The 27,041-nt window shown below is 37.3% G+C and overlaps 1 protein-coding gene across 1 annotated transcript; it reads right to left on the reverse strand.

The window, feature by feature from the left end:
* Nucleotides 1–479: 479 nt before the first annotated feature.
* Nucleotides 480–27,041, reverse strand: LOC129452881 (SWI/SNF related BAF chromatin remodeling complex subunit D1). The gene is made up of 13 exons (XM_055216955.2): nt 26,808–27,041; nt 22,663–22,835; nt 22,544–22,586; nt 22,174–22,296; nt 21,927–22,049; nt 21,734–21,850; nt 21,529–21,630; nt 21,131–21,292; nt 20,941–21,038; nt 20,732–20,867; nt 2,209–2,331; nt 1,620–1,721; nt 480–1,508 (listed from the first exon to the last, which is right to left on the reverse strand). Exons 1-13 carry the CDS (start codon nt 26,982–26,984, stop codon nt 1,455–1,457), a joined length of 1,533 nt encoding a protein of 510 aa, XP_055072930.1. The 5' UTR covers nt 26,985–27,041; the 3' UTR covers nt 480–1,454.

Here is a 27,041-nt window from a genome sequence, read left to right on the forward strand (position 1 = left end):
CGCGTTTAAGTAAAACTGTATCCATAGCAACAGCCAACAGTTAGTTTTATTTTAGTTAGTCAGTAGCGACAAAAAAGAGATTAAAGGAACAGTATGTGAGAAACTTATATCAATTAATCATAAAATGGCCCTGATATGTCACTAGACATTAAGAAATCATTTTCATTTCAAATACTTATATTACTGACAACAGTGGTCCGGCCAGGATATTGTCATTTAAAAAGTGGAGTTGCAGCCCTCAACTGATGTTTATGTTGTTATGTTGTGTATTGGCCACCAGTTGTGTGATTGCAGTACCATTTTTAGCCACAAGTTTTGTGATTGCAATATCAGTTTTGGCCAGAATCCTACATACTATTACTTTAAAATCAGATAAATAAAGCTATATATTAAATCGAAGAAACACAATAAACTTTGTTTAAAAAGTAATTGCGCGACAAGTGTTGACAAAACACAGAAACAAACCTGCTGGACACAAGTGAGCATCAATACAAGATAATCTTTATTATAACACAAAAGCTAACAGAAAAATGCAACATTTGGTCCATTAAAGAAAAAAACATAACATTAAAAATGGATCTTCAGTCAAAGCAAATACATGGCCTTACAAAAGAAGTTAACTACCTAGGCAAGAATGTTAAAATCATTTCTAAATATTTAAATTACTTGGATGGAAGAAGCCATGGTGTATCTTCATCTGCAAATAAAAAGCCAGTGCAGCCGAGGATTATAGCAGGTTTTCCATATTGCAGTTTACGACCGACAAGTCGACAAAAAAGACGACAATTTAATGAACCATTAAACCACAGAGGTAATTTCTTCAAATGTATTAATATGCATATCACAGCAAGGTTAAAGTGGATCTACTTTACAGTCTAGGACAAAGCTTAAACTGTCACCGAAAGATCAATACGCAAACGGGTCGATCAGTAGTACGTCTAATCTTGTTCGCTAACACGTCAGACTAAAACCACTATGGAAAAGTCGATTACTGAACGTTACAGAAAACTTTAACCAGTGGACGCCAACTGACTTCAAGATCTAAATATTTCATCAAGTACTAAACTAAGTTCTTTATCATCATCATCATCTATGCTTAACTAGACTAATCTTCATAAAGTTCGTAATATGAGAACAATAAAATATCAAAGACAATAGCGAAAACTTTAAAAATAAACAACGACCCCTCAGGGAAATTATTTGGGACGATTTGCTAATGCTTAGCGTTCGTGTTTTTTATAACAAACAAAAACCTCGGAGTCTGTCAGTTTGGTCGCCGTTATGAAAATCATTAAGCGGAGTCACGAAAAATACGAATTTCTCTTAAAGGGTCTCCTGGGCAGCTACAGCAGGACAATATAAGATAAATGTAAAATAACTGTAGTGATCAGAGCCTGCAGCAGGACAGACGCCACCCAAAAAACCTTCTGGTCCTCTTCTTTCGCAATGAACACTTATGTGTTTCGAATGCCAAGAGCTTGCTCCAGCTCCTGTCTCCTCTGCTGAACCTGAGAAAAACAGTCACATGTCGAGGGTTTAAACAAGGATTTTTAATGTGAACTTTGCTTGACAAGAGATTTCCAAACACTTTGAGCAATAGTCACTCAATACATCTTCACCTTTGAATAGAAATAACGGCAGACGGCCTCCTGAGCCCAGGGTTGAAAGTAAAACTCGGCCCGTCTCTCCTCCTCCGGGTTCCCGACTACATCAGTCATCGTCTGTAAGCATGCAATAAACTTATTGAGAAATGCAGAATTGTATAATACTTAAGAAATACAACTAGTGTTAGATATTAGCATAGATGGAGTTAATAGTGGTCATCAAATCAAAGTAATTCAAAACCCAACATCATTAAAAGTCAAGTCATGCCACTAACTAACTAACAAACAAACCAATCAAACAAACATAAAAGACATGAGCCCAGCAGGTTACATAACACTTAAATAACACCCTGGTAAAGACTTGGTGTCGTCCAAAAAACACACAATTATAACGTGAAAATACGATGCAAATACAATTTGTATCACATTGTACACATTTAGTACCATAGTAACGTTTTTTGTACCGTGGTAATGTGTGGTATTGTGATAGTATAGGATGATGACAAACCCTTGATATATATACACACACACAATGGTTTTTCTCAATGACCATAAAGAGGTCGAGTAGTAGTGCGCTGAAAGCTAATTGGTCGTTTGATCTCACCTTCAGATCTCTGCACTGTGACTGTAGCCAATCATTGATGAAACCCTGTGGATCTCGTGCGAAACTTAACATGAACTCTCTTTGAGTCTTCAGCTGGTTTATCGTCTCGATGGTTTCATGGATCTGTACACATAAACAAAGAAAGAGATTCAATTTTAACATTGAAACTTAAATAGTATATAGAACAGCACTGACACATCTCACAGTTTCTTACAAAATAAAAAAACACTTTAAACTATTTAAGTTACTAAAGCAAAAATTAACAAATCTTTAACTATTAAGTGTAACACGAGTATGAAAACAATATTAAGTGCCGAATATGAGCACAGATGTGTTTACCTGAAGACGACTTTAAAATCACAGCCGTTTTACAGTTCCTGATCTTATCAAGACAAACCTAAAGAGTCACTAAATACAAAGTTCAAACCACAAACTGTTGCAAGCTGGCTGGTGATGTAACTCGGTCAAAGGGAAACATAAAAAAGACTAAAAACTTCCCACAATTTTACTTTATAAGCAGTAGTGGCCAATACAAAATTCAATAATGTTGATATTTATAGAGCAGAAGATCAATATCATTTAAAAATGTGTTAACTGACACCAAACCAATGGCAAATAAATAAATCACATTATTCACGGACAAAGCCGGTTGCTATTTTTGCAATACTACACCTTCTGTTAATCGGATGTGATTATCAGTTATCAAATAATCAATATATTACTCTTTATATACAGATCAACTAAACCGATTTTAGTGTACTGCATTTGAAGAGTTTGGTTCCAAAATGCAATAAACACCATTAAAAAAAAAAAGTTACCACCAAAATCATTATTTACGCAAAATCCAATATCCACCGTTTTATTCTGTCATCTTTTCTCACTTTTTCCCAAAACGCAATAAACGCCAGTCTTCCTTCTCTGCAGAATGCAATTAATCCACTCAACAAATCACAATGCACCATTCCACTCATTGTAAACAACAATAGCGGCGCGTAGTGTATACCATTAGTTAACTAAATGAATATAACATGGCAAAGATGAATGCACATTTATATACTGATTCAACAGATATATAGCATAAAAAAACTTGTCATGGATTTATGATCAGTTTTTATAATAAATCAGTTTATAATCTTTAAAAATGCAAATCCATAATTATATTTTCAATGTTATTATAACCTAAAGATGCTATGTGAAAGTTTGTAACAGAAAATAGTGGTTTTCATCTTGTCACTTTCTTGGTAAAGAAACACGTTTTTTTTTTGCGAACGCATATTCTGTTTATTCGCGAAACATTTTCGCAAAAGCAAGCATGTGGTCAAATGCACAGCCTTGCAAAGTACAGTGTATTTAACTCATACAGGCTGAAGTAATAAATGGTCAATTTTTACTCATTTGCGAGGGTCTATGTACAGTGCGCGTGACGCAATTTTCGTCATTAGAAGAGTGCGCATGTACTGTACGGATTTTTGAAACCCTGCGTACCTTGTATGCGTACGTCGCGCATTTGCCTACAGGAGAATGTAAGACGTTGCCCAGAAGATGAATTGCATTTTGTAGCAATGCGCATGCAAATGTTTGTGTACACGTGCGAGGCAAATAAACTATGCAAGGCTGTGCGTTAGGATCGAAAAAAATCCTGCAATGAACGTACAGTACACACGCACTCTTCCGATAATGAAATCAGCATTCTGATTCGGACCCTCACGTACGCGTAAAAAGTGGACCATATGTCGGCCTTAACAGGTGCGCTGATGTATAAACCTATAGACTAATTTTTGTCGCAAAGCGCACGCATAAAACGTCTTTGTACACGTATGAGTCATATAAACTATACTTTGTATGGCCGTGTGTTAGGCAGTGCGTGTTAAAGTAAAAAAAGAGACTATACTCTGGGCTTAAGTGCACACAGATGTTTGACGCATTGAGACAAAATGCAATTGAAAAAAATCCCGCGATGCACATACAGTACGTACACACTCCTCTAATAATGAAATCTGCATCACGCGCACCCTCGCGTACATTTAAAAAGTAAACCATACTTCGGCCTTGACAGGTGCCGCTGTATTATAGACGTATTATTTTTGTCGCAAAGCACATGTATAAAACGTCTGTGTACACGTTGTGCGTTCGACCGTGCACATACACGTAACAAACATTGTTTTCCAGGTTAAGTGTACACAGACGATTGGCGCATACACATTGCGACAAAATGCAATTAAAAAAAAAAAAACGGTGCAAGTACAGTATGCACAAAATTCGTATCATGCGCACTTTATGAGTAAAAAGTGGACCATACTTTGGCCTTAACAGGTCCTGCTATATAAACCTATAGACTTAACCTTAGGGGTGGGCGATAAATCGCCTGTGATTCTCATGTGTATCTCATCAGTAAAGCTGGTTTCGTGATTAGTAGTAAATCGCAATCACCTGCTATCAGATGGAGGGGCATTTACTACACAGAGCCATATTTCACAAAGAAGCTCCGCAAAATCGTGTCAATAACCTTGGACAAATCGCCTCCGATAATGTATGCATTTTGCAGAGCTTCTCGGTGAAATACGTCTCCGTGTATCTGAAAGCAAGTGATGGCGATTTACTACTAATCACGAAACCGGCTTTACTGATTCGGTACGCATGAGATTCGCAGGCGATTTATCACCCACCCCTACTCAACCTTATTATATTAACACACAAACACTGAAAATACTATAAAAATAATCACAAAGTCATTGTGGCAACAACGTCACCACTGTGATTTTGTACGCTGTGTCTTTAAAGTCTATCAAACGCCGAGTCTCTCAGATGAATGAAGAGTGAACTGAGCAGAGAAAAACCAGGCCAGATTTTCCATGACTGTAGTTGTAGCGGACCGGTATATGTCAAAATTTGATTGATTTATGACCCCCTTTGACAGGGGGCGGGACTATCAATCAAAAGCTGTACAATCTGTCTAGGTTTGAGAATCGTATATCACGGGATTTAGACAGCGAGTACCCGGACCGTGCGTGTTTTACGATGTGTCAATCAGCTCGTTGTTATTCCTGTGTGTGTGTTTTATGTCAAGCCTATGCTGTCATGTTTATTGCTGTCAAAAATAAAGTTTATTGTTTTAGACTGTCCAGTTTCTGGCAGGTTTTATGACCGGAGTTTCTCCGTCCTGTGTGCGCTCCTCTCCCGGGCGCGCTTCTCGACCCCCACTGCGTGTCTCACAGCGGTGTCGGTGTTCAGCGGACCTGTGTGCTGATTTAGACGAAAACCTGTTTATTATAAACTAAATAAAAATTTAACCGTGAGTCTTTTCATCACCCGCTCTCTATGTTCACGCGCATTAAAACTCGCTCACCGGTGCACGCGCCGGGTGTATGGGCATATCTGCAGTTTTAAAATAAACTTAATAAATGTAATGATGGCCACTCTGACAAAAAGTAAAGGTTTATTTTAGATTTAGGGATTTCTTTAATCAAGTCTCTGATTAAAACATGTGAATGCGCGCACCGACGGCGATCTTACGCTGACGCGCACTTATATCTGACCTTAATAAACTTTTAAATGTTTTAAGACGTTTTCATCCCATCTTCAGGGTTTTTTATTATTGACTTCTTAAAACCATATATGTATATTATTATACAACGAATCTTATCATGTATGCTCTGACAAAAGTATGATTGTAGATTTTAGGTGGAGCGGTGTCATGTTTATTGCTGTCAAAAATAAGTTTATTGTTTTAGACTGTCCAGTTTCTGGCAGGTTTTATGACCGGAGTTTCTCCGTCCTCTGTGCGCTCCTCTCCCGGGCGCGCTTCTCGACCCCCACTGCGTGTCTCACAGCGGGGTCGGTGTTCAGCGGACCTGTGTGGTTCTTTAGACGAAAACCTGTTATTATAAACTAAATAAAAATTTAACCGTGAGTCTTTTCATCACCCGCTCTCTATGTTCACGCGCATTAAAACTCGCTCACCGGTGCACGCGCCGGGTGTATGGACATATCTGCAGTTTTAAAATAAACTTAATAAATGTAATGCTGGCCACTCTGACAAAAAGTAAATGTTTATTTTAGATTTAGGGATTTCTTTAATCAAGTCTCTGATTAAAACATGTGAATGCGCGCACCGACGGCGACCTTACGCTGACGCGCACTTATATCTGACCTTAATAAACTTTTAAATGTTTTAAGACGTTTTCATCCCATCTTCAGGGTTTTTTATTATTGACTTCTTAAAACCATGTATGTATATTATTATACAACGAATCTTATCATGTATGCTCTGACAAAATAAAGCATTAGATTTTAGGTGGTGCGGACACATATTTATGCCAAATACTGTTGAATATAAACGTTCGTTTTGTCAAAAGTTTCTTTAAAGTCAATAAGGAATCAAACATTTTAGATGTATCTGGTTAAACTTAAATCTGATATTTTCTATTGGTCTATTTCTTTAGTATCTGATCAGACACAATGTTTCAGAAGCTGATTTGTGAGGGTCTGTGTGCGTGTGAGATAATTCACAGCAGGGGCGGATTGTAAACTAGTTAGAGACTTTTAAAACCGTGATGGTAAAATGTAATACGGTCCACTCTGAAGAAAAGTAAAGTTTTATTTTAGATTTAGGGAATTCTTGAACCAAGTCTCTGATTAAAACTTTTGAGTGTAACATCACAAATATTTAATATATTCCGTATACGTGTATAGTTTAACCATTCCCTTATGCCATAACCTTAGGCGCCGTCAATACTTCTTTCTTTAGACTAAAGGAAATTTATTTTAACCTAAATAAAAGTTTATTCGCATCACGAAGTCCGTGAGTCTTTTCTAAAGGTCGATCACCGGCGGTGACAGAGAACGCGTCGGATGTACGTTCATATATTTCGTTAAGAAACTTTTAAACGATTAAAGACATATTCATAGCATCTTCAGGGTTTGTTTTTATTATTGGCTTCTTAAAACCATGTGTGAATATGTGTATATTATAACGAATCTTATATTGTCTGCTCTGACAAAAATAAAGTATTATTTTAGACTTTAAGTGAAGTGGCAGCGCGTATTTTATAGCCTACTGTTTAATATAAACGTTTGTTTTGTCAAAAGTTTCTTTAAAGTCACGCAAAAATCAAACATTTTAGATGTATATGGTTAAACTTAAATCTGATATTATCTATTTAACTATTTTTCTGATCAGTCAACGTTCACAAGCTGCTCTCATGACCGTGTGTGTGTGTGTGTGTGTGTGTGTGTGTGTGTGTGTGTGTGTGTGTGTGTCAGCGAGGCAATTCACAGCAGGGGTGGATTGTATAGTTAGAGTCTTTTAAAACCATGGTGGTAATAATGTAATACTGTCACTCTGACAAAAAGTAAAAGATTTATTTTAGATTTTATAGCAAACACTGCAGGATCTAAAAGTTTGTAACATCACAAATTTATTTAATGAAATATTCAGTACATGTATAGCAATGAATTGTACCAAAACCACCAGAGGCCGACAATTCTTTAGACCAAAGTCTATTTATTTTAAACTAAATAAAAGTTTAATCGAGATCCGTGTATCTGTTCATGTACAGCATACTGTTCATGCATTAAAGATCGAGTCCCCGGTGGGTATAACAGAGAACACCCGTGGATGCGCGTTCATATCTGCCGTTTTAAAATAAACTTAATAAATATAATTCTGTCCGCTCTGACAAAATAAGGTTTTATTTTAGATTTAGGGGTTTCTTTAAACAAGTCTGTGATTAAAACATGTTCAGCAATGCGCGCACCGACGGCGACAGAGAACTTACGCTGATGCGCTCTTATATCTGTCGTTAAGAAACTTTTAAACGTTTTAAGACATTTAAGCCCCTCTTGTGGTTTGAATTCATTAATGTCACCTAACATCCGAGTGTGTACATGTGTATTTACGATAAATGTAACACGATACGCATTGTCAAAATAAAAGGTTTCCTGAACATGGTATTCCAGTGCGTGTTTTTTGTCTCGCGAGTGCTCGTCATATTTATTGATGTGAAAAAAGTTTGATGTCTAAGACGTTCAGTTTCTGGACGGTTGGTTTTTACCAGCGGTCTCTCATTCTCACCACCCGTTATCACCCACCCAGTAGACCCTAGTGTGTCTGAACAGCGGTGGTGTTCAGCGGCCCGTATTGTTCCTAAAACTCCGTGTTGGTAAAATAAGTGTAATACAGCCGTTGACAAAAAGTAAAAGGTTTATTTTAGATTTAAGGTGGTCCACCAGCGCCTTTATGGCAAACACTTCAGGTTCTAAAAGTTTGTAACACCAAGAATTTGTTTAATGAAATATACAGTACATGTACAAGCAATGCCCCCGAGTCCATAATCTCCGGACGGGATCGCCAGTACTCTTTTCTTTAGACTAAAGGGTATTTATTTTAACATAAATAAAAGTTTATTTGCATCACGAACGCCGAGAAACTGTTCATGCACCGCAATCTATTGTTCACACGCATTAAAGGTCGATCACCGGTGATGACCAGAGAACGAACCGGGTGTGTGTTCATATAAACTTAATAAATGCTGTCCGCTCTGGCAAAATAAAAGTTTATTTTAGATTTAGCCATTTCTTTAACCAAGTCTCTGATTAAAACAAGTTACTTTTGCTTAGGGCAATAGGCACATGCACACACATATCTGTGGTATTAAAAATAAGGTTTTTAAAGTTTAAGAAATTTAAACATTTGAAAAAAATCTAACATTTTAGAGGTGTCTGAGTAAACTTATATCTAATGTCATATGAGCCGTACCGTGTAGCGTTCGTGTCTGTGTGCGTGTCCGTGTCAGTTTATGTATGTGTGTGTTATGCAATCGTAGAGTAGGGCGTGGGATGTGAGAGACTGTGAGGGTGTGTGTGTGTGTGTGTGTGTGTGTGTGTGTGTGTGTGTGTGTGGTGTGTGTGTGTGTGTGTGTGTGGTTATCACGTGGTGGGGGTCCCAAATGATCAATGGCAGGATTTTTATGTGACGGACAGGCCCTAGGTCAGCCTGTGGGGTTAGATACAACATAGGTTAACATCTATCAACGCATAATAAGCAAACATGAAATTATATTATACCTATGCATTGTTACTGATGTTCCTAGTTTTGTGTATTTTTCTTAAACAAACTTTTGCTTTTCAAACATAGTCAGTTTTCAGACTTTTGTCTTTTCATACATTTGTTCATAGTTTTTCTTCGCTAGCGTCAATTTGTGTTCGAGATTTTTTTTTTTGTAAACTCATCAGATGTACATACTTGTGTATTTTTCTTAAACTTTTGCTTTTCAAACTTAGTCTTCAGACTTTTGTCTCTTCACACATTTGTTCAAAGTTTTTCTTCGCTAGGGCCAAATCCTGTTTGAGATTTTTTTTTTTGTAAACTCATGCACACGCTTGTGTATTTTTCTTAAACTTTTGCTTTTCAAAATTAGTCAGACTTCAGACTTATGCATACATATGTTCAAAGTTTTTTTCCTCGCTAGTGTCAAATCCTGTTTGAGATTTTTTTTGTAAACTCATGTACACGATTGTGTATTTTTCTTAAACAAACTATTGCTTTTCAAACTTAGTCAGTCTTCAGACTTTTGTCTTTTCATACATTTGTTCAAAGTTTTTCTTCGCTAGTGTCAACCCGTGTCTGAGATTTTGTAAACTCATGTACATACTTGTGTATTTTTCTTAAACTTTTGCTTTTCAAACTTAGTCAGTCTTCAGACTTTTGCATACATTTGTTCAAAATTTTTCCTCGCTTGGGTCAAATCCTGTTTGAGATTTTTTTTTTGTAAACTCATGTACATACTTGTGTATTTTTCTTAAACTTTTGCTTTGCAAACTTAGACACTCTTCAGACTTTTGCCTACATTTGTTCAAAGTTTTTTCTTCGCTAGTGTCAAATCCTGTTTGAGATTTTTTTGTAAACTCATGTACATACTTGTGTATTTTTCTTAAACTTTTGCTTTTCAAACTTAGTCTTCAGACTTTTGCATACATTTGTTCAAAGTTTTTCCTCGCTAGTGTCAAATCCTGTTTGAGATTTTTTGTAAACTCATATACACACTTGTGTATTTTTCTTAAACTTTTGCTTTTCAAACTTAGTCTTCAGACTTTTGTCTCTTCACACATTTGTTCAAAGTTTTTCTTCGCTAGGGCCAAATCCTGTTTGAGATTTTTTTTTGTAAACTCATGCACACGCTTGTGTATTTTTCTTAAACTTTTGCTTTTCAAACTTAGTCAGACTTCAGACTTATGCATACATTTGTTCAAAGTTTTTCTTCGCTAGTGTCAAATCCTGTTTGAGATTTTTTGTAAACTCATATACACACTTGTGTATTTTTCTTAAACTTTTGCTTTGCAAACTTAGTCAGTCTTCATACTTTTGCATACATTTGTTCAAAGTTTTTTCCTCCGCTTGGGTCAAATCCTGTTTGAGATTTTTTTTTGTAAACTCATGTACATACGTGTGTATTTTTCTTAAACTTTTGCTTTTCAAACTTAGTCAGTCTTCAGACTTTTGCATACATTTGTTCAAAGTTTTTCTTCGCTAGTGTCAACCCGTGTCTGAGATTTTGTAAACTCATGTACACACTTGCATATTTTTCTTAAACTTTTGCTTTTCAAACTTAGTCAGTCTTCATACTTTTGCATACATTTGTTCAAAGTTTTTCTTCACTAGTGTCAAATCCTGTTTGAGATTTTTTGTAAACTCATGTACACACTTGTGTATTTTTCTTAAACTTTTGCTTTTCAAACTTAGTCAGTCTTCAGACTCTTGTCTCTTCACACATTTGTTCAAAGTTTTTCTTCGCTAGTGTCAAATCCTGTTTGAGATTTTTTTGTAAACTCATGTACACGCTTGTGTATTTTTCTTAAACTTTTGCTTTTCAAACTTAGTCAGTCTTCATACTTATGCATACATTTGTTCAAAGTTTTTCCTCGCTAGTGTCAAATCCTGTTTGAGATTTTTTTGTAAACTCATGTACACGCTTGTGTATTTTTCTTAAACTTTTGCTTTTCAAACTTGGGCAGTCTTCAGACTTGTTCTTAGTTCTATCTGCTCAGACAATATTTTGCTTTCATCAATCGTCTTGCTTTCTTTGTAAGCGACATCATATATCTGTGATGGTTTTTGTGAATACAGATTGTTTCATTTCTATAGTTTATGCAACATTTTCGGCAAACTCTTAAAATTAGTGCTAGATGATTAAAACAACAACGCAAAGTATGTTTTAGATTTACTTACTAAATCTTTCACGACGAAACAGCGATGATGTACATAACGAAGACTGCAAAATAATAAAGAGTGATTAAATTAAGATGCAAACATCTACAAATTGGCAATGTTTTTAATCTATTGGTACCATTTCTCTTTATTATTTTGCAGTCTTCGTTATGTACATCATCGCTGTTTCGTCGTGAAAGATTTAGTAAGTAAATCTAAAACATACTTTGCGTTGTTGTTTTAATCATCTAGCACTAATTTTAAGAGTTTGCCGAAAATGTTGCATAAACTATAGAAATGAAACAATCTGTATTCACAAAAACCATCACAGATATATGATGTCGCTTACAAAGAAAGCAAGACGATTGATGAAAGCAAAATATTGTCTGAGCAGATAGAACTAAGAACAAGTCTGAAGACTGCCCAAGTTTGAAAAGCAAAAGTTTAAGAAAAATACACAAGCGTGTACATGAGTTTACAAAAAAATCTCAAACAGGATTTGACACTAGCGAGGAAAAACTTTGAACAAATGTATGCAAAAGTCTGAAGACTAAGTTTGAAAAGCAAAAGTTTAAGAAAAATACACAAGTATGTACATGAGTTTACAAAAAAATCTCAAACAGGATTTGACACTAGCGAAGAAAAAACTTTGAACAAATGTAGGCAAAAGTCTGAAGAGTGTCTAAGTTTGCAAAGCAAAAGTTTAAGAAAAATACACAAGTATGTACATGAGTTTACAAAAAAAAAATCTCAAACAGGATTTGACCCAAGCGAGGAAAAATTTTGAACAAATGTATGCAAAAGTCTGAAGACTGACTAAGTTTGAAAAGCAAAAGTTTAAGAAAAATACACAAGTATGTACATGAGTTTACAAAATCTCAGACACGGGTTGACACTAGCGAAGAAAAACTTTGAACAAATGTATGAAAAGACAAAAGTCTGAAGACTGACTAAGTTTGAAAAGCAATAGTTTGTTTAAGAAAAATACACAATCGTGTACATGAGTTTACAAAAAAAATCTCAAACAGGATTTGACACTAGCGAGGAAAAAAACTTTGAACATATGTATGCATAAGTCTGAAGTCTGACTAATTTTGAAAAGCAAAAGTTTAAGAAAAATACACAAGCGTGTGCATGAGTTTACAAAAAAAAAATCACAAACAGGATTTGGCCCTAGCGAAGAAAAACTTTGAACAAATGTGTGAAGAGACAAAAGTCTGAAGACTAAGTTTGAAAAGCAAAAGTTTAAGAAAAATACACAAGTATGTACATCTGATGAGTTTACAAAAAAAAAAATCTCGAACACAAATTGACGCTAGCGAAGAAAAACTATGAACAAATGTATGAAAAGACAAAAGTCTGAAAACTGACTATGTTTGAAAAGCAAAAGTTTGTTTAAGAAAAATACACAAAACTAGGAACATCAGTAACAATGCATAGGTATAATATAATTTCATGTTTGCTTATTATGCGTTGATAGATGTTAACCTATGTTGTATCTAACCCCACAGGCTGACCTAGGGCCTGTCCGTCACATAAAAATCCTGCCATTGATCATTTGGGACCCCCACCACGTGATAACCACACACACACACACACACACACCACACACACACACACACACACACACACACACACACACACACCCTCACAGTCTCTCACATCCCACGCCCTACTCTACGATTGCATAACACACACATACATAAACTGACACGGACACGCACACAGACACGAACGCTACACGGTACGGCTCATATGACATTAGATATAAGTTTACTCAGACACCTCTAAAATGTTAGATTTTTTTCAAATGTTTAAATTTCTTAAACTTTAAAAACCTTATTTTTAATACCACAGATATGTGTGTGCATGTGCCTATTGCCCTAAGCAAAAGTAACTTGTTTTAATCAGAGACTTGGTTAAAGAAATGGCTAAATCTAAAATAAACTTTTATTTTGCCAGAGCGGACAGCATTTATTAAGTTTATATGAACACACACCCGGTTCGTTCTCTGGTCATCACCGGTGATCGACCTTTAATGCGTGTGAACAATAGATTGCGGTGCATGAACAGTTTCTCGGCGTTCGTGATGCAAATAAACTTTTATTTATGTTAAAATAAATACCCTTTAGTCTAAAGAAAAGAGTACTGGCGATCCCGTCCGGAGATTATGGACTCGGGGGCATTGCTTGTACATGTACTGTATATTTCATTAAACAAATTCTTGGTGTTACAAACTTTTAGAACCTGAAGTGTTTGCCATAAAGGCGCTGGTGGACCACCTTAAATCTAAAATAAACCTTTTACTTTTTGTCAACGGCTGTATTACACTTATTTTACCAACACGGAGTTTTAGGAACAATACGGGCCGCTGAACACCACCGCTGTTCAGACACACTAGGGTCTACTGGGTGGGTGATAACGGGTGGTGAGAATGAGAGACCGCTGGTAAAAACCAACCGTCCAGAAACTGAACGTCTTAGACATCAAACTTTTTTCACATCAATAAATATGACGAGCACTCGCGAGACAAAAAACACGCACTGGAATACCATGTTCAGGAAACCTTTTATTTTGACAATGCGTATCGTGTTACATTTATCGTAAATACACATGTACACACTCGGATGTTAGGTGACATTAATGAATTCAAACCACAAGAGGGGCTTAAATGTCTTAAAACGTTTAAAAGTTTCTTAACGACAGATATAAGAGCGCATCAGCGTAAGTTCTCTGTCGCCGTCGGTGCGCGCATTGCTGAACATGTTTTAATCACAGACTTGTTTAAAGAAACCCCTAAATCTAAAATAAAACCTTATTTTGTCAGAGCGGACAGAATTATATTTATTAAGTTTATTTTAAAACGGCAGATATGAACGCGCATCCACGGGTGTTCTCTGTTATACCCACCGGGGACTCGATCTTTAATGCATGAACAGTATGCTGTACATGAACAGATACACGGATCTCGATTAAACTTTTATTTAGTTTAAAATAAATAGACTTTGGTCTAAAGAATTGTCGGCCTCTGGTGGTTTTGGTACAATTCATTGCTATACATGTACTGAATATTTCATTAAATAAATTTGTGATGTTACAAACTTTTAGATCCTGCAGTGTTTGCTATAAAATCTAAAATAAATCTTTTACTTTTTGTCAGAGTGACAGTATTACATTATTACCACCATGGTTTTAAAAGACTCTAACTATACAATCCACCCCTGCTGTGAATTGCCTCGCTGACACACACACACACACACACACACACACACACACACACACACACACACACGGTCATGAGAGCAGCTTGTGAACGTTGACTGATCAGAAAAATAGTTAAATAGATAATATCAGATTTAAGTTTAACCATATACATCTAAAATGTTTGATTTTTGCGTGACTTTAAAGAAACTTTTGACAAAACAAACGTTTATATTAAACAGTAGGCTATAAAATACGCGCTGCCACTTCACTTAAAGTCTAAAATAATACTTTATTTTTGTCAGAGCAGACAATATAAGATTCGTTATAATATACACATATTCACACATGGTTTTAAGAAGCCAATAATAAAAACAAACCCTGAAGATGCTATGAATATGTCTTTAATCGTTTAAAAGTTTCTTAACGAAATATATGAACGTACATCCGACGCGTTCTCTGTCACCGCCGGTGATCGACCTTTAGAAAAGACTCACGGACTTCGTGATGCGAATAAACTTTTATTTAGGTTAAAATAAATTTCCTTTAGTCTAAAGAAAGAAGTATTGACGGCGCCTAAGGTTATGGCATAAGGGAATGGTTAAACTATACACGTATACGGAATATATTAAATATTTGTGATGTTACACTCAAAAGTTTTAATCAGAGACTTGGTTCAAGAATTCCCTAAATCTAAAATAAAACTTTACTTTTCTTCAGAGTGGACCGTATTACATTTTACCATCACGGTTTTAAAAGTCTCTAACTAGTTTACAATCCGCCCCTGCTGTGAATTATCTCACACGCACACAGACCCTCACAAATCAGCTTCTGAAACATTGTGTCTGATCAGATACTAAAGAAATAGACCAATAGAAAATATCAGATTTAAGTTTAACCAGATACATCTAAAATGTTTGATTCCTTATTGACTTTAAAGAAACTTTTGACAAAACGAACGTTTATATTCAACAGTATTTGGCATAAATATGTGTCCGCACCACCTAAAATCTAATGCTTTATTTTGTCAGAGCATACATGATAAGATTCGTTGTATAATAATATACATACATGGTTTTAAGAAGTCAATAATAAAAAACCCTGAAGATGGGATGAAAACGTCTTAAAACATTTAAAAGTTTATTAAGGTCAGATATAAGTGCGCGTCAGCGTAAGGTCGCCGTCGGTGCGCGCATTCACATGTTTTAATCAGAGACTTGATTAAAGAAATCCCTAAATCTAAAATAAACATTTACTTTTTGTCAGAGTGGCCAGCATTACATTTATTAAGTTTATTTTAAAACTGCAGATATGTCCATACACCCGGCGCGTGCACCGGTGAGCGAGTTTTAATGCGCGTGAACATAGAGAGCGGGTGATGAAAAGACTCACGGTTAAATTTTTATTTAGTTTATAATAACAGGTTTTCGTCTAAAGAACCACACAGGTCCGCTGAACACCGACCCCGCTGTGAGACACGCAGTGGGGGTCGAGAAGCGCGCCCGGGAGAGGAGCGCACAGAGGACGGAGAAACTCCGGTCATAAAACCTGCCAGAAACTGGACAGTCTAAAACAATAAACTTATTTTTGACAGCAATAAACATGACACCGCTCCACCTAAAATCTACAATCATACTTTTGTCAGAGCATACATGATAAGATTCGTTGTATAATAATATACATATATGGTTTTAAGAAGTCAATAATAAAAAACCCTGAAGATGGGATGAAAACGTCTTAAAACATTTAAAAGTTTATTAAGGTCAGATATAAGTGCGCGTCAGCGTAAGATCGCCGTCGGTGCGCGCATTCACATGTTTTAATCAGAGACTTGATTAAAGAAATCCCTAAATCTAAAATAAACCTTTACTTTTTGTCAGAGTGGCCATCATTACATTTATTAAGTTTATTTTAAAACTGCAGATATGCCCATACACCCGGCGCGTGCACCGGTGAGCGAGTTTTAATGCGCGTGAACATAGAGAGCGGGTGATGAAAAGACTCACGGTTAAATTTTTATTTAGTTTATAATAAACAGGTTTTCGTCTAAATCAGCACACAGGTCCGCTGAACACCGACACCGCTGTGAGACACGCAGTGGGGGTCGAGAAGCGCGCCCGGGAGAGGAGCGCACACAGGACGGAGAAACTCCGGTCATAAAACCTGCCAGAAACTGGACAGTCTAAAACAATAAACTTTATTTTTGACAGCAATAAACATGACAGCATAGGCTTGACATAAAACACACACACAGGAATAACAACGAGCTGATTGACACATCGTAAAACACGCACGGTCCGGGTACTCGCTGTCTAAATCCCGTGATATACGATTCTCAAACCTAGACAGATTGTACAGCTTTTGATTGATAGTCCCGCCCCCTGTCAAAGGGGGTCATAAATCAATCAAATTTTGACATATACCGGTCCGCTACAACTACTCATGACTGATCCCAGGCTTTGTTCACGCCAGCATGTGTGTGTGCGTTTCTTCACAATAAACCACCAAACGCATTCAAATCCACGAGTCAAAGGAATCTCTTTGATACTCAGTAGACAGGAAGAGGGTGGAAGACAAAATACCACGGTATCCACAGAGTAAAGGAGAACAACGGATGATCTCCTGCGGTGAAGCACTGAGCACTATCAGGACTGTTTATATATCCAGAAGAAAGCTGTGTTTAGTTAAACAAACACTATTAACACAGACACTATTAACACAAACCTACGGGGTAAATGTTTGACCAACAACCGCATGAATGACAATATTACAACAGTGTGATCATCTAAGTGTTCTAGGGCTGCACGATTAATCGTATTTTTATCATGATAACGATATGCGTGCCCCACGATTAATTAATGACAATCGTCGCGATTAATGTGCAAAGACCAAGCACAAAGCAGACGGTCTAGAATCAAGCAATGTGTTTGTTATGGGCAGAGTCAGAGTAAACGGAGTGTTTCTTTGCAAGCGCATTCTGTGTTATGGTAGAAATACGTTAGCATCACAAGATTTACAGTCATTTTTGAACAAACATAATGGCAGAGCAACAAGAAGAAAGTGCAGAAATATGTATGTTTAATTCTCAAAAAGGGTCATATAGGCCTACTCCATTGTTTGGATATTTCGGATTTGAGGAAAGTGATGTTGATCAGGTAAGTTACGAGTCTTGTGCAAACTGTGCTCCTGTTCCGTCCAAACGTGAAATATCAAGAGTTTCAAAAGCTGAAGACACAAGCCGCAACCATAAAAAAAATCCCCGACATCCACGACACAAAGAACAAAAACGGATCGCGTATCATGTAAGTTAGCCATGTTTCCAATAAGCAGTGAGCAGGGGTTTAAAAAAATTATTGCCACATATAAGGCATATCATAGGCATTTTTTTATTCAAAAATGTTTTGTTTTTATTTCAGTTTAATTCTAATTTGATATAAATATATATTAGAGCCCTGCATTTCAGGCTTTTTACGGCCCTCGGTTCGGGTTTCGGACCAATTTTAACATCACAGGCCTCTGGATTTTTTAGGCTTCCTCACCTTTTTATATTTTAATTTAATTAAAAGAAACGTTGAGACATTGATAAATTGTAAAAGAAAGACATTTAACCTATCGCACGAGTCCACTACGCACATTAACATGCACCTGTTGCAACAGTGTTTAGCGTCTCCGCCAGCAGCAGGACATTCAGCGCATCGGGGAATATGGAGAACTGAATTAAAACCTTAAATACTGCGCATAATCTATATAAAAGACTGATGCATAGCGAATGTGTAAGGTAAGGCAACCTGCATGTTAATTTCGTTTCATGTTTATTTCGTTTTGCTTTGATTCATTGTTTTTCTGCAGCTTGTCGCGCCTGCGAGCAACAGAGCTCCGCTTTTTTAAAAATAGTGTGTTGACAATAAACATTTAAACTAACATTGTAATATGCTGAAAATATATATTTTATATAGATGTTATTGTAGGCAAGTTGAAGCGTTGATTTCAGAGGCTCATTTGATCAAACAAGTCGTCAAAATGACGTTAGCTGTCGGACACCGCTTGGTCATTATCAAAAACCTTAATTTAACAAACAAAAAAGGCTCTAAAATAAATAAAAGATAATATATAATATAAGATTTTATAATTTTGACAGTTAAAACTGAACTGCTTTGATTGCTGCAGTACAGCTGTAAGGAATCTGTGTAAGGAGTTATTTTTGCGGATTTCTTTTGCAAAATCTATGTGGAATTTTGCGGAATTATTTTAAATGTTTTAAAAAGATCTAAGAGAATGGGAGCTGTGGATATTACAAAACAATAAAATATTTTATAATATAGGCCTATAAAATGTATATTTAAGCAATATCGCTCGAGTAGGAGTGTGATATAGCTCTATATCATCACGGCTGTGATTAGGCCAGAGGCACGAGGCCGCAGGCCGAGTGCCGGAGGCAATCACAGCCGTGATGATATAGAGCTATATCACACGACTCCGAGAGCGATATTGCTTTTATACAACAGTTCGACGGCACACGTTTGAAAAACGAAAACTAGAAAACAACAACGGAGTTATTTTAAAAGCCTCTTTGTTTGAGAACTACTTCTTCCGCCACGGATTTGAGGGCGGCCAGAATGACAGGTAAAACTTTCGGCTGCTTTGAAGCTCATAACAACTCAATGGACGGAAAAGCCGTTACTTTATATTACCGTTTCTTGGTCACAAAGTGTAGTTTTAAGATTAGTTCAGTCGAGAATGTATATGTATTATATTTAAATCTGCAGTCGATTGGTAAAGATAGCGCCTGTTTGAACGTTTGCTTAGTGAGATTCGGTACGAATGAGAACCAAAGCATGAGCGGACATCAGTGTTCACTCGCCCCGCTGACCACCGCCCTCTCTGGGCTACATTTCTGAAAGAGATACCCTGGCTCTCATGTTGGCCTTGTTTGTTTATGATCGTCAAAATGAGATCAAATCAGCAGTATTTGGTGTCATGATCAAACTATTACTTGTTTTTTAATTCATATTTAGTGTCTTTTGTGTTGTTATTGTTTTGGCGCGAGGTAAAAGTTAATAAAACTACTTGTATAACATTACTATTGCTTTCTCATTTATTCTTAACGTGATACGAGCACTCGATTATTATTATTAAACTTTGTTCTGGTCAGTACTATATAAAACGGTGTTTTATAAGTGTCAGAGATATGTTTTTGCATGCTGCTTATAAATATACCAGTGGCCATATCTCATAACATGTTTTAATAGTCACGTCACGATAAAGTTAATGATCAATGTCCACATTTAAAAGCTGCGGTGCTTACCTGCAGTTCCACGGTGTTTTCGCGTTCTGATAAGAAATATAGCTCCAGAAAAAAAAACGAGTGTTTATATTCCTCTTTCCAAGTGTTAATAATCCACACGATGTGACAAGACATTTCTCCCATTAACTTTAACGTAACATCCAAGAGCGCTGATCTTTGACGGAATAACTTCTGATTGGGGATTCACAGACTGATTTATGAGCTAGTAAACTAATGAGACACACACACGGAGAGTGATTCAAAACAGGGCGTCTGTGTTTTTCCATTCAGAGATGAGCCTGCTTAGGACCTCCATTCACTAGGTGGCGGAATGATACGAAAGGTGAAGAGGTTACAGTGCCGATATCAGCACAATATCGCACAGGTCTTAGCCAATCAGATTCGAGAACCAGAAAGAACTGTTGTATAAAATATTTTATACATGGCTGAAAAGTGTAATAAAAATACTGAAGTAAATAAAAGTTCTTCACTAAAAGAATGATCGTATTTTTAATCGTGATCAAAAGTTTGAGCAAAACAATCGTGATCATTATTTTTCCTGTAATCGTGCAGCCCTAAAGTGTTCCCCTGAAACTTTGATTTCATGAATTCTCCAATGAAATATCTTAATTTGGCACAAAATATCAGTTTTGCACAAGATGCTCTTGTAGTGAAGTAATACAGGACTTCATAACCAAGACTCCATTACAGATTTGCGCAAAACTTGTAAAATTTTCCCTATAAAAAAGTTTGTGAAATTCTCCTCGCATCATATCCCCAAACTAAATCATGAGGTTTTCATCTTCTTTCTCATGTATGCTCAGACTACATACCTTGTTGTCAAGACCGGCGATCTCCTGCTGGCTGGCCGTGGACAGTAGAAAAGAGTTCATCTGTGTCTTCAGTGTGTCGTCCACCTCCACGTCTATATCATAACACGCTGTCTTCTTCTGATCATTGGGGTCCACGCTAAAATGGAGGTTCAGGTTCAGACACAAATTCAAGAGGAAGAAAACACAACCCTGAGTGACATCACGATTACCTTATGACGTGGTTGATGATGATTGGCTCGGGGGGCATCAGTAGAGCGTGCAGACGCTGAGGGATCTCAGAGAACTTCATCCTTTGGGTTTCAAAGATCTGGAACGAGAAAAGAACCAGATAAAGGTGAGAAGCTCTTGATGTAATACTACTCTAAATTAGACATCTTAACGTTAAGCTGGTTGTGTTACCTGTTGGAGGTATTTGTCACAGTTGATGAACTCTCTCTCATGAGGATCCTGAAGCTTATGGGTCTTCACGTACTGCCACAGAGCCTGAATGATGACGGGTCGGGTCTGAGTGTGAATACCCAGCAGTCGGGCCAGTCTGGGGTCCAACTTAAACTGAGGAGGCTACACAGAGATTCATGCATTAAGAATAAAAAATATTGAAATGCAAAAAAAAATGTATACATTCAGATAATACAAAAGTAATTTCTTATTTGGATTTTGTGGTAAAATAAGACCAAAAACAATTTCCATATTCTGAATGCATTCTGGACAACAAGTCTATTGGCACCCCCTGGTGGGAAGCAATGGGAATTTGTAAATGTGTCATTTCTAAAAGTTTTAAGAGTTTGTGTTTTCACCTGGTAGTCGAGCATGAGGAGGACAGTACAGCGAACACCAACATCTCCAGGTCTCTTCACCTGAAACCCATCCGTTTCCTGAGTTGTAGCCGTTCTGTGCCACTAAAATAACAACAGACTTAAATAAACAAAGTGTATAACAAAAAAAACTTTCTGGCAACATCAAGCTAGGAGTAAAAATCACAAACTCACAACGGTCTCTTACCTCCACTAGATGATTGTCAGGTCCATATAAATCTTTATCCAACTCGATAACTAAAGACTTAAAGAACGAGGAAAACTTCCTCTTCTGCTTGGTGGCTTCATACTTGGACACAGCGGTCTGTGAGAGAGACAGAGATCATGAGCTATGGTCAGATTTCACACAAACGCCTGCGAGATGAGAGATTTACACTGACGTCTTCCAGAAGTCGGCCCTCCACACGTAGCTCCCATGATGCAACGGTCCCTTCACCGTCCTCAGCGTCCGGCTTGGCGGGGTTGAAGGTGTTGGAGATGAATATACGCAACTTCCTTTTTTGCTGCAGATATTGAGTGACATCAGATTTATTTGATAGTAAAGTGATTTAAAGTTTGAATCCAGTTTCACTTCACTTACACAATGATATCCTAAAGACCACATAAAATGCATGAATCTGGATTTACCTTGATGGGTCTCTTGAGAGCTTCCTGAATGTCAAGCCTCTTGCGCATGATGGTCTGATCGAGTTTTCTCTCAAACGCCAGCAGGTCCATGTACGCCTGAGACTCGGGTACAAGCTCTCTGATCTAAACAAATGACGAAAAGAAATGATGATGTTTTAAATGAGATATGAAATATCTGGAGGAGCTTTGTTATGGCATTGAATAGGGCCCCACCCTGTTTAAAGCCCACCCAGACAGTAGATGACTTCGGGCCAGATCCGGTGCAGATCCGTGCCCAGAGTCGTCTGTTGTCTGGGCATCCATTATCAGAAAAAGGAATCCATACATCGAAAGCTAAAAAAAAACATGAATATAATATGGACACACTTACTCTCTGAGGTAGAATTTTATCCGCCATTTTCTTCTTCTTGGCACTAAAACAAAACAAACAATTCATGAAATCAAACCTCATCAATGCAAATCATCACAAACAAGATTGAAGTTTCTTACTGTTGGTTGCGATTCTGTTGTTGGACCTGCTGGATTTGAGTCGGTGCCGGTCTCTTTCGGGACGGGTCCATGACGGGCATCCCGGGGCGCGATACTGGACTGGACCCGTAACCTGGAGGCCCCATCGAGGGTCCCTGAGGGGTCATACGATTGGTTGGAGGCATTCCTGGTCTCTGAGGGACAGAAATGACGAACATGTATATAAAGATTAAATATAATTCAATAACAGATCAACTAATCAATTTTATCAACTAATGCAATCTGCTGACTACATAACTATCACATGCATGCAAACTCACGGTAGTCTATATATTACACACACATACATTGATAGACTGATATATTGCAGAGGCCGGTATATCGGCCGATATTTGGATTTTTTATTATCGGCAGATACATCTTTTTAGTCCCTTCAGAAAAATGCAATTATGCGATCGCATGATTTAACGCATAATCAGCCAAAGTCTGCATATTTATGTGGGGGCCGCATTTTTTCAAATACACTGCACTTTTGCATCATAAATTGCAGACTTCCGTGCGCAAAATATGCAGGGCTTGCATGATTTCATAATCCCCGCAATCTTGTAAGAAAAATCTAATATATCTTAGCAGAAAGTTTAAAAATTTAGCAATTATTTCACACAAGTGCAGCCATTTCCCCTGTTGCCATGAGAACGTTATGAAGTAACGTGATTATGTGACGTGAACATAAATAAACAGTTTTTGCAAATTCACGCAGTTTTTGCACTTTTCCGCAATTTCATTGCATAAATATCCTGCATATTCCATCGCATTTTTTAAGAAAACATGCCACAAGATCAAGGATTTTTGCCCGCAACAATCACACAAAAAACTTGTTTTTCTGGAAGGACTGTCTTTTCAATCGGCTAGTAAATTTCTCTATTAATTAAATTTGTTTAAAGGCGGGGTGTATGATCTCTGAAAGCCAATGCTGACCTTTGAAATCACCTAAACACATATGCAACCCAGGCAACGATGTCAGTTAGTAGACATGACCCTTACTGCTGATTGGCTACAAGTGTGTTTGGGTAATCGGCCTTATGGTGCATTCACACCAGCCATGGTAAAGGCGGCAAAAACACGCTATTTACACGTAGTTGGACGCTGGAACCTTTTGAGTTTACTCGCTTCATTCGCACGTGCAATGCTAATAATTTCGAGACATTCATGCAGAAATTTGCGTCATGGGAGCGGTTTCTGCGACTCTGCTCACTTCCTGTAATCATGACTACTACAGCAAGGTCCTGATTGGTTAACGCAGCGCGGAAATCTGCCGAAGTTCAGATTTTTCAACTCGTGCGTTTCCTGCGGCAACGATCAACTCGAGAAGAACGCGTCATCCGCACCGCATAACATGTAAATCACTCGCGCTTGCCATCTCTACCGCGTCTAGTGTGAACTAGGCTTGGGCGGTAATACGGTAATATGGTATACCGCGGGATCTAAAACTAGCAAAGGTATCAGTTTCTATACCGCCATACCGGCATTTAAAAAAAAAACAATGAACTTATAAAGCAGACAAGGATTAAATATTAAATTAGGGATGGCGAAAAAACTAATCCTTTTCTTCACCGACCACCGAGCCATTAACTGATTAGTTTAAAACAAGTTACGCAGTTTGAAATAACAGCCATTTCGAGCTGCGCCTGCAATTTCGCAACTCTGTCGCATCTCTTTGCTGCTCTGCCTCCGGCTCATCCGAAACATCATTCCCGCAAACGCGTCGCCGCGGAGCTTGTATGCTGCTTGTATGTAATCGGAGGACAAATGACTCCTTAGTTTCAAAATGGTTTTGGTAAGGTGATCGCGTGGAAAATAAAGGCGTTTGTCTTATTATAAGCACATTTGAAACATTGCCGCAGCTTATTTAAGAAAATGACAGACGCCGCTTAAGTTTGAGGTAGTGCTAAAAATAATAAAGAAAGATGATGATCATCATCACCTTATCAGTTAGCACTGAAATGTAGATGTAATGTATTTCCAAATCTAAACCCAACTTGTGCGGAATGTTGACTAATAGACGGCAACACGATAAGACAGGCCCCTTTAGAATGCATAAAAGACGCACCGCCAAGGCAGGTCTAACTCACTCTGTACCTTCTAGTAACGACTAGAACAACTCTTTTGTATAATTATTATTACTTTTTCATTTTTCAAAAAGACAAGTGTCAACTTCTGTTAAGTGCAACATGGACGATGCAATGCTTTGCTGATGCGAGCCGCGAGAAAGCCCTTGTCTGTTTTAGAAAGAATGCAGCAAAGATATTTAATGCTAATGTATGAGTTTCATTCATTTATGATGAGGTCCGTGCGTTCTAGTTAACAATGCAATGCAAGCGAACGCGACGTGCCGGCGCCTCCATGTCATGGTTATTATATTGTCTATATTTGCTTTTAATTTATTAAATACATGCAATTGGTTGATAAAACATTTATTAAAATTAAGACACAATTTATACAAAACGAAATTCACTTTAAAGAAAGGCTTTCTACAAAACAAAACCTAATTAAGTGGTAAAAATGTCTAATGATTTACAAAAACAAAACTCAATCTGCACTTTACTGTTAAAAGACATGAATGTTAATAATTTGGAATACAATCAGGAAAGACTTTCGTTTTAATTATTTAATTGCTGGATTTTACAAAAAATATTTTTATTTTATATGCGGGAATATGCAGAAATATAAGTTAACAGTAGGAGGACTTTCTTTATTTCATTAAAATATGGCGGAATGTGCAGAAAATAGGTTTAAATGTTCAGCGATTTTCTTCAAGTCTGAGACTGTTGCTTTGATTAAATTTTAGCTTGATGCAATGTGAGTGCACAAAACCAAACGCCGTGACCTCGCGCCAGAACCCAAATGCCGTGACCTTGCGCCAAATGTTTTTATTGGTTTATAAGTACAAACAGGCGAGTTACGTAATATTGAGTGTGAGGGATTTGTTCACTTCAAACAAAAATATCCTGGAAATTGGAATGAGATGGCTAACTGTAGTCGCGTTTAGTCCACTGTCTGTAATAGCCTAATTTAGAGATAATTTTTTTAACCGACAACTAATTCTGTTTGACCTTTTGTATTTATCTTTTTTATAAACTGCTAGTTGTTGCTAATAAAAGTTGTAAATATTGTTGTGCATGTTATTTTGTTATTTCAGTATTAGTGTTTGGTATTCAGTTTCTGAAGGGTTTAGCCAACATTATAGTGACGCTGTCTGATAACGTCATAATTTTATAATTATTCACGGTAATACCATATACCGGGGTAAAATAGGGAGGCGGTTTGATGGTATCAAAATTTGGATACCGCCCAAGCCTAGTGTGAACCCTGCATTACTCACAAATGTTTTTAAAAAATCATGCACCCCGCCTTTAAGGTAAATGACCAATCATTATTCACTTTTTAACACTATATTATGTTCAACACATTTATTAAAACAGTACCATGAGATGTAAGATCCACATTTATTATATCTTATTAATTATGTAAACGTGTTTACTTTAAAAGGGTATATTTATAAGTATTTTGCATAACAAATGTTTATGTAGTTTTAATAGTTTTCTGTTCGTCTCTTATTTACTGTAAATACTGTACATTTGTTTTATATCGGCATCGCCCAATAAAACAGAAAAGATGATATCCGTCGACTTGTATCACATGCATCCAGATTTTTTTCAAAAGAAAGTTACGCTTTTGAAGTGGAAAATGAAATACATGCAGAGCTTTTATCATCTCTTTCATGCAAACACAAGCATCTGGACCTGCAGGCCTCAACGTCACCAAACCATTTAAACAAACTGCTTGTGTTAAAGCTCTTTAAAAAAAGAATTGCTATTTAATTTTCTCATCTAAACTGTAAGTTAAACGCATGCAAAATGTATTATGATCTGATCTGAAGTGTTTTGTTTATAATCGGATGCATGCTGACTGACCGTGATGCTGATCTGATCAACGCAATGCTTCCATAAATCAATGATATTTTCACGTTAAACCATTAAATTATACTTTAAACGACAATCTGCGTTTTACATAATGATTATAGTCACACATCCCTCGTGCGTGTTCACATTTAAAGCCCCGCGGGTCGGTCTGGGTGGTTCTTTGTTCTCCTGCGCGCCTCTTACCGGGTATCCGGGCATCGGTGATCGGTACATGTGGTTCTGTGGCCCGCCGGGTCCCATCCGTCCTGACGGGGTACCGGGACCCATACCGGGCCCTGAACCGGCCACTGGTGGCCCGGGTCCCATCGGTGCTCCGCCGCCTCCGGGTGTCGCAGGCTGAAAACCTCCACGAGCCGCCATCTTCTCAGGGAACCGCAGAGCGAACACACAGCAGCGAAGCCGGTGAGATGTGAACTG

This window comes from Misgurnus anguillicaudatus, unplaced genomic scaffold (assembly GCF_027580225.2).
Source record: "Misgurnus anguillicaudatus unplaced genomic scaffold, ASM2758022v2 HiC_scaffold_31, whole genome shotgun sequence".
Taxonomy (NCBI): Eukaryota; Metazoa; Chordata; class Actinopteri; order Cypriniformes; family Cobitidae; genus Misgurnus; species Misgurnus anguillicaudatus.